This window comes from Amblyomma maculatum, chromosome 10 (assembly GCF_055883805.1).
Source record: "Amblyomma maculatum isolate TAMU_Amacu chromosome 10, ASM5588380v1, whole genome shotgun sequence".
NCBI lineage: Eukaryota > Metazoa > Arthropoda > Arachnida > Ixodida > Ixodidae > Amblyomma > Amblyomma maculatum.
The window spans coordinates 104,839,203-104,848,633 of NC_139353.1; the positions used below are offsets into that span (position 1 = coordinate 104,839,203).

The following is a 9,431-nucleotide window of genomic DNA, read 5'->3' on the forward strand; positions in this document are numbered from 1 at the left end:
ACAAAGCTTCTTTCATGACAGCCAAGAACTGTTAGTGGAGTGTTTCTTGAAGGAATACGTGTGAAAATAAAAAAAAAGAAGCATGTAATTGTGCTTATGTGCCTTGCTCGAAATCCTTGCCTCTTTTTTTCTCTATTGGTTCACGGGAAAGGAAAGGCGCAGTATTTGTCACATTTGCTCTGTGGACACCTGAACCGCGCCGTAAGGGAAGGGAGGAAGGTGGGAGTGAAAATGGAAAGACAGAAAGGGGAGCCGTAGTGGAGGGCTACGGAGTAATTTCGACCCCCTGGGGATCTTTAACGTGCCCTGACATCGCACAGCACACGGACGCCTCTTCGTTTTGCCTCAATTTATCAATAAGATGAAACAGCTGATGAGCTGCGCTCAAATTTCGCATTAGGAAGTAACATAATCGTGGGCATTTTTTTCTCTTTCAGCTAGGCGTGCAGGGGAGAGGAAAGTGTGGGCCTGTAAATGGCGCCACGTATTCTGTTCGATTTTAGATAAGGACTTGTGAGGGGGAGGGAGGGATGATCGTGAGCCTTCTCGCCCCAATGCACGCTTTGCAGCTCTCCCCGAGCAGACTATGCTCACATTCTTTACTCTTGTCCGGCGCACTTTCCCCCCGTCTCCTGGCAAATAAACAGCCCGCAGCTGTGGGAGGCTGCTTTGGCCAGCTCGGAGCCGCATATTCAACAGCGGCTTACGACCTGGGCAGCGGAAGTCGCCGCCAGGCGTGACCTGGAGGCCACGACCTGCAGTCGGAAGGCCACCCACGGAACGGCGGCCACATAATTTTACTTTTTTAATTTTTTGGCCCTCAATGATTAACGTATGTACCACCACCTTCTCTTTCAGCTTTCCCACCCTCCTTACTCCCTTCCTTACGCGCGGTTCAGGTGTCCGCAGAACAAGCGTGACGAATACTGCGTCTTTCGTTTCCTGTGAGCCAATTATTATACATTCCCCCAAACCTAACCTGAACCAAAATATAGAAAATCGCCAAACAACAATTGGTTTAAGTTTGATATAAATTAGTTAACCGAAACAAGGCAGATACTGCGCCTTCCTTTTGCTAAAAAAATAAAGAGCACTGCAGAATCTGCATTGCCGTAATGCAAAAGCACGAACGCTTCCGGTGGTTCCTTCTGATATCTTCTAGTTGCTTAATTCACTTCTTGCTTACCCATTTTAGTAATTGGTACTTTAAAATTGCGTGTCAATTCCTTCTTATGCCCTTTTCTGGCTTCCCTTCCGGTTTCGTGGCGTCACATCCACTAAGGCACTCCTTTGTCTCCGCTTTCACTCCCACAATGCTTCCTTCCCTTACGGCGCGGGTCAGATATCTACAGAACAAGCACGACAGATACTGCGCCTTTCCTCTTCTTTCCGGTTTCAATTTTTGGGTTTAACGTCCCAAGCCGACTCAGACTATGAGAAACGCCATAGTGGAGGACTCGGGAAATTTCGCCCACCTGGGGTTCTTTAACGTGCACTGACATCGCACAGCACACGGGTACCTTGCTTTTCGCCTCCATCGAAAAGCTGCCGCCGAGGCCGGGATGCGTTCCCGCATCCTCGGGAACAGTAGTAGAGCGCCGTAACCACTGCGCTACCGCAGCGGGTAAACTTCCTTTCCTTTCCTGTGAACCAGTTATTGTAATTAATTACGTCACTTATTGGCATAAATAATTTTTCCGACACAAAATTACGTCACCCTCAGTCGATTGACACCTCTAACCTCTACCACTTCTCTATTCTCATAACTGCTGCGGATACGATTTTGCGGACTTGTTTTGCGGACGGAAATCTGTGAACATAGCGAAATAATGCTTTCGAATTAAAAACAACTCAGGCAAAAGTGCAAGGCCCCGCCGCGGTATTACTGTGGTAAGACGCCCGACTATTGTTTCGGTGTTCACGAGCTCGATCCCGACCGTCGGCGGCTGAGTTTCGATACAGGCGAAATGACGAGGCGTCCATGTGCTGTGGGATGACAGCGCACGTTAAAGACCCCCAGGTGGTCGAACTTTCTCCGGAGTCCTCCACTGTGGCTCCTCTTTCCACTTTCTCCCTCTTTCAACGGCGCGGTCAAGGTGCCCAGCGATCGTGTCAGATACTACGCCTTTCCTTTCCTGTAAACCAGTTAATAAAAATTCAAGTGCTGTGGGATGTCACTGTTGTTGTGACCAAAGGAAAAGGAAAATAGATTGCCGACGATTACGATACTTCCTAATGCGAAGCGCAGCTCCTCAGCTGTTCGCCATAGACTGAGGCTAAGATTTTAAGCAACCATGTATGTAATATTACCGACTACAATTTTATTTTTCACACATATTCCTTCAACAAACACTCCACTAACTGTTCGTGACATTCATGAAGGAAGCTTGGTAATCGGAGAAATGAAGAGAGTAGGATGCGAGAGGCAGCGCGTGGACCCATAGAAACGTTGCGCGCCCAAGAGACTAATGTCACAAGTGCAGACGTGAAGAAAGAAACTTCGCAAATATCTTAAACTGACTTGAAAACGCTATAGCCACAGTTAGCGTGTCTAGCAGTATATGTTTTGAAGAAAAAATTCACAGTGGCTTAGTTGCAGTTAAGCCTGGGAAATTGCGGAAGCTCGCTGTCGTTTCCTGGCTTCACACTGGCAGCTGCCTTCTCCCTCTGCTTCTCCGACTGCATGACGAACTGCGTTGTTGTTGTTGTGGCTGTAGGATGAAGAAAAAGAAAATGCGCAGGCCTGCTACTGGCTCTGTAGCTGAGCTACCTCTGCTGCCTGATTGATTTATAGGAAGGGAAAGGCGTGGTAACTGTCTCACTTGTTTTCTGTGGACGCCTCAACCGCGCCGCAAGGAAAGGGAAGAAGGTGGGAGTGAAAGTGGAAAGAGAAAACGAGGAGCCGTAGTGGAGGGCTACGGAGTAATTTCGACCACCTGGGGATGTTTAACGTGCGCTGACATCGCACAGCACACGGACCTCTCTTCGTTTCGCCTCCATTGGAACGCAACCGTCGAGGTCGGGTTCGAAACCTCTGCTGCCTAGTGCGGACAGGAGAGAGAATAGAGAAGATCGGTGGCTGGCTAGCCCCCGCCGCAAGCGGCGTTGACCTACCGTCCCAGCCCCGTACGGCCAGGAACTGCCACCCTTTACCACCTCTCGATAAAACCGGTGGCTGGCTAGCTCCCGCTGCAAGCGGTGTTGACCTACCGTCCCAGCCCCGTCGGACCAGGAACTCCACGCCGAACAGTCTTACAAGCGCTGAAATGGCATGCTTTTACAGCGCAGCCTCCCTTCCTCTTCTCACCGAAGACAGAAGAGAGGCGAAGAGTCTCCAATGGAAGACGACGCCACCTGTTATATCTCAGCGCACCTAGTGGGAGAAGCGCGAAACGCCCGGCGTGGCTACGAGACACGCTACGCTGAAAAGACGACTTGGTAGCCCAGTTCTCAGGCTGGGATAACGTCAGTATTCACGTGGTGTAAAGCGTAAGTACCGGACCACGCTACGCTGAAGGCTCGAAACCTGGCGTAGTACTGCTTTTGCAATAAAATGTGAGCGGGCTAGATATCAAGCCTTCCTCGAAAGCCAAGAGATGATCGGTTAGTGATCCGGACTATCTTAACTACCTGTATATACGCAAACTACATCAAAATATGATGATTTTCTTTCTGAGTGTGTGAATCCTCGATTACTGTACATGGTACCCTGAATTTCGGTGTTTGCACGCGCATTATTCATACATGATTATTGCGAAAGTAATACTAGGCCAGATTTCGACCCTGTTGTTGTTTGTGTGGCAGTAGGAAGAAAGAAAAAAATACGCGGGCCTCATTTCATTCATTTTTTTTCATTTATTCATACTGTCAGCCCTGGGCGGGCTATTACAGGAGTGGATATCAAACTTGAAACAGAACAAGAACACATCAAACAAACACTGAGATCAATACTAAATTTCATACATAATTGTGTTTGCCACTTGAAAAAAAAACAAAAACATTGTCATAGAAATCAAGCAGTACATAAAACATTATGCAGTTTATCTAAAAATTCGCTAAGTGATTGTGACGTGACAACGGAGTTTGGTAACATATTCCATTCCTTAATGGCTCTCGGGAAAAAACTAAATTTAAAGCAATCATTTCTGACAGGCGGCATTGGGATGTACAAACTGTGACGATGGCGTGATGTTTCCCCTGTTTTAATTTCAAAGTATTTTGTTTGATCGATTTTCAAGTAGTGGTTAGCGATCTGGAAAAGAAACTTGAGTCTGTCACATTTGGTTCTAATGTCAAGTGTTTGCAAATCAGCAGATTTACACAAAGAAGTTGGAGAATCAGAATAACGATACCTATTAAATATAAACCTTGCTCCGAGGCGCTGGATTCTTTCCAGTTTAGAACAGTTGGAAGCAGTGTACGGGTCCCAGACAACTTTTGCATATTCGAGGATAGGCCTAACTAGGCTTTTGAAAACCAGACTTTTTATTTCGGGAGTTGCCCTGCACATATTGCGTCTCAAGCTCCAGAGTGCCTTGGAAGCCTTAGTACATACATTATCTATGTGTGAGTTCCAGCGTAAGTCAGATGTGAGTGTTACTCCAAGGTATTTAAAATTACTTACTCTAGTTAGTAATCTACCATTAATGCTGTAACTGTAATCAAGGACAGTTTTCTTTCTTGTAATGGACATAAAAACAGTTTTGTTTGAATTTAATACCATCTGCCACACCTTACACCATTCATGTATTTTCTGCAAGTTTTGATTGAGTTCTGCCTGATCTTCCGGAGTATTAATTTGTTTATAAACGATGCAGTCATCTGCATACAGTCTAACTGGAATGCTCAAACCAACCGGCAAGTCGTTGATGAAGATCAAAAACAAGAGAGGGCCCAGAACGCTGCCCTGGGGAACACCGGAATCGACTGGCATGATATTGGATTTATACTCTTGAACCTGAACATACTGTACTCTAGACGAAAGATATGACCTGAACCACTCAGTTATAGTTTCATTTTTAAATATGGCACTGATTTTTAGTAATAGTTTAGGATGCGAAACCTTATCAAACGCCTTTGCAAAGTCCAAAATTACGATGTCAGTTTGCATGCGGGAATTAATTGACTGGGAAAGATCATGTACAGTTTCCGTGAGTTGAGTGATGGTAGAAAGCCCCTTGCGGAAGCCATGCTGGTTTACAAATAGGAGATTGTTACTCTCAAGAAAAGTTGATAAGTGAGCGTACATAATATGTTCGAGTAACTTGGAACACGTGCTAATGAGGGAAATGGGTCTATAATTTTCAACGTTAGAAGTGGGACCATTTTTATGCACAGGCACTATTTTCGCACATTTCCAGGCAACGGGAACACAACTGCTGTCGATAGACGATTGAAAGATTTTGGTAAGAAATTTAGAATTCCACTCTGCATATCTATATAAGAATTCATTCGGGATACCGTCCGGTCCTGAGTTCTTTTTTGTGTTGATATTCAAAAGGAGTTTCAGAACTCCTTCTTCACTTATTTCTAAATCGGGTATAGGAGGGCAACCTGGAGGCTCAAAAAACGGTGATTCGCCGTCATCTTCAGTGAAAACAGATGCAAAAAATGAATTAAAACTTTCAGCCCTCTGGGGGCTCTCTTCTTCATTAGAATGGTGAGATTTACCGCCGCCATTTATATATCGCCAGAACTTACTGGGCGCTTCAGTAAGAAATCTGGTGAGAGTCTGACTGTAAAAGGTATTTTTACTTTCTTTGATGAGTCGCTTTAACTCTTGGCTCATACGACATATGGAGGTTTTTAATTCAGGGCTTGGGTATTGTGAGCATCTTTTTCGTTTCCTTTTGAGCTGTCGTTTTTTGTGAATAATGTCTCTATTAATCCAAGGATGCTTCCTTTTTGTTATTTTCGTGGTTTTAGGAATGAACATCTCAATTGCTTTGGCTGTCATGTTTGCAAAAAAAATCCCACAACTTATCTGTGCCAAGTCCGTCTTGATATAAACACATGAATTCATCAAACGAGATTTCAAGGTAGTCCAGTAATCCGACATCATCAGCAGCCGCAAAATTCAAAACAGTCTTTCTGCAAGATTTGTGACAAATTTCGCGAGTCATATTGAGCGACATAATCACCATTTTATGGTCAGACAATCCTTCTTCAACATCACAACTCAGCAAAAACTCTAGTAGACCAGATGACAAAAAGACAAGGTCTAGTATCGAGGATGTTGTCATACATACTCTCGTACTCTCTTCAACAATCTGAGTCAAACCATAGCAGTAGGCGAGTTCGATCAGATGTTCACTGCTAGCTGTATCAACTCTGCAGGGAGAAAGCGACATCCAATCAATTCCTGGCAAATTGAAATCACCTGTCAGAATAATATTGTCACCAAAGTGTACATTTATGTCCAGAAACCTTTTTAGGTAATCAAGCACGTCTATGGTTGAATTGGGAGCTCTGTAGAAAGCACCCACTAAGACAGTATGACCATTCAGTCTGGTTTTAATCCATGCAGTTTCTAAATCATCAAACCCTTCTATAACTGAGAATACTATATTACTCTTAACCAGTATTGCAACACCGCCACCCCTCCTTTCACGGTCTTTTCGTACTATGGAGTAGTTTGGGGGAGCAACTTCACAGTCTCTAATATCTTTATGTAGCCATGTCTCTGTGATTACCATAATATCAGGTTCATGTTCAAGGCATATACTTTCTATGGCGTCAACCTTGTTAAGCATGCTCCTAGCGTTCACATTTATAATTTTAAAGCAGACCGTCTTATGATTGTTTAGTCACTCATTGCTAGTGCTAGTGGCAACCTGGCATTTGAACCGCTGCTTGGTCTCCTCGTTCCATGCGTATAAGGTATTCTTGACTTTTAACTTATCAAAAATTAACTTAGCTTTCACACCGTTCTTCCGTTCATCGGCACAGGAGTTCCAAAGGTTTTTTCGTATTTCCACAACCCTTTTAGAAAAATCTTCATTTACACTAAATTGAGTGCCTTTTAGGTTGAAACAGCTACTCATCATTTTCATCTTATCCCTGAAGTCAGTAAGTTTAATAATAATCGGACGGTCTCTACCTGGTTCCCTCTTTCCAAGTCGGTGAATCCTTTCAATAGTGTCCACCCTTTGTTTCAGAATTTTATCAAAGATGTCATTGTTTACTTTCTGTAGTAGGTCCTCTTCACTCTCTGATTCCTCCTCCTTGACTCCGCGTACAATCAAGTTATTGCGCCGCGAGCGGTTTTCCAACTCATCAAGTTTTCTCGAAACTGTAGTCATTTCTATTTCACATCTTTCAGCAAAAGTTTCTAGTTTCGAAAGCCTATCCCGAGACTCGTCAAAGGTTTGTAGCTTTTGTTCTATAGCAGACAGCCTGGATTGCATGTCCAGAATTCTTGCTTCAGACGATGTTTGGTTTTCCTGTATTTCGCTTAATTTGCTGAGGATTTCAGTTTGAGAAGCAATTACTTGTTGAATCATTTCCATTGTATCCGGGCCAGGATTTTCCTCAACATCACCGGATAACTTCAGCAACAGGCCTACAATTGAGATACAATCACTAAAGAAAACCAGCAATGTGCGTGGACACGGCAACACGATCAAAAAAAGGCAGTTGCTACGGCAGCAATATGTTCGTCCACCAACCTGCACAAATAGTGGCACATCAGTTGACATTGTCACGACGGGGTTGCCGTGTCCACTGCTGATGGAAGGCGCAGACGTCCCTTTTATAGGCAAAATCCGGGCTGGAAGTGTGGATGACGTCGCTGTGCTCGAAGAGGGTGCGCAGAAGGCAGTATCCACGTGCCACGACAGCAGCTCGCAGTGTAAAAAATGTACGCCCCCCGCGCGCGGCAGTCGATAGGCATCGGCAGAAGCTGGGTGACGATTGAAGCCGCTGTCTGGGCTTACTGCACTGCCCAAGGCGATGGAAAAGAATCCGGTAAGTACCTGCACAAATAGTGGCACATCAGTTGACATTGTCACGACGGGGTTGCCGTGTCCACTGCTGATGGAAGGCGCAGACGTCCCTTTTATAGGCAAAATCCGGGCTGGAAGTGTGGATGACGTCGCTGTGCTCGAAGAGGGTGCGCAGAAGGCAGTATCCACGTGCCACGACAGCAGCTCGCAGTGTAAAAAATGTACGCCCCCCGCGCGCGGCAGTCGATAGGCATCGGCAGAAGCTGGGTGACGATTGAAGCCGCTGTCTGGGCTTACTGCACTGCCCAAGGCGATGGAAAAGAATCCGGTAAGTACCTTATATTGAAGGCAGCACGGCCAGCAGACCTCGCACTCAGACCAAGGAAATAGGGTGACCACCACCTTATATTGAAGGCAGCACGGCCAGCAGACCTCGCACTCAGACCAAGGAAATACGGTGACCACCACCGCTTGAAATGTCACTGCCGGGGGTGTGCAGTTCCACATAAGCTGGAGCTCGAGGCTGCCTTGGAAACGCAAGTCTTTCCTTCAGCAACGGGCGCATCCCCACCATTGGCAGCGGAATGCTCTGGAATTGCTGCAAGCCTTGAGGAGGGCCCCTGGCCTGGCTGCCTTACAAAACTGTCATCTGGCTGATTACAACGCTGTTCTGGCTGATTACAACGCTGGCCTGCTACTGGCTCTGTAGCTGAGCCACCTCCGCTGCCTCGTGCGGACAGAAGAGAAAATAGACAAGAAAGAAAAAAGAAGAGGGACAGAAAGACGCGCGTCGCAACAACAGCCGTCGTCCATGCCCTCACCGAAGCGGTGGCGGGTGCAATGACGGCCTACAACAGACAAAATTCAGCGGCAGGCTAGCCCCCGCTGTTTCGTCCGTGATGGGGCTGGGACAGGCATTTTCGAGCCTTCAGCGTAGCGTGGTCTGGTAGTTACGCTGTACACCACGTGACAACCTGACGTCTTACCAGCGCGAGAGAGGTGCTTTAGGGCTACCAAGTCAGCTCTTCCGCGTAGCGTGGCTCGTAGCCGCGCAGGGCGTTTCGCGCTTCTCCCACTGGGTGCGCTGTAGTCTAGCAGGTGGTAGGACGCCTCCATGCGCGCGCCCTCCTCTGCCGCTGCGGAGGGTGGGGACATACTGAAATGATAAGTGCCGCCTCTATGCCACCATATTTGAGCCTACGCATGTGTGTCCCGCTTTTGCGGAGGCTGTCGCGTGGCGTTCCTTGGCGCACGTTCAGGTTTCGTATTGCTAATGGCAAGAACGCTAGACAAGATGGAACTTCTGGAGGGAAGGCGCAGTATGTCACTCTTTCTCCGAGAAGTGTGCGTTTGGATGGTACGCCATCGCTCCTGTCGCGTGGCGTTCCTTGGCGCGCGTTCAAGATTGGGACTGCAGATAACAGGAACAATCCTGAAGCACTATGAGAAGGGTGGGGCCAAATATGACGGAGTTGTCTCTACCCTTCT

At 46.6% G+C, this 9,431-nt stretch overlaps 1 protein-coding gene across 1 annotated transcript; it reads right to left on the minus strand.

The window, feature by feature from the left end:
• Nucleotides 1–6,445: 6,445 nt before the first annotated feature.
• LOC146177177 (uncharacterized) lies at nt 6,446–8,276 on the minus strand. The gene has a single exon (XM_084583108.1). It carries the CDS (start codon nt 8,001–8,003, stop codon nt 6,807–6,809), a length of 1,197 nt encoding a protein of 398 aa, XP_084439234.1. The 5' UTR covers nt 8,004–8,276; the 3' UTR covers nt 6,446–6,806.
• Nucleotides 8,277–9,431: the final 1,155 nt, after the last annotated feature.

What these genes read in the sequence shown, in the direction of transcription:
- LOC146177177 (XM_084583108.1), bottom strand. Translation starts at nt 8,003, where the DNA reads ATGTCAACTGATGTGCCACTATTTGTGCAGGTACTTACCGGATTCTTT.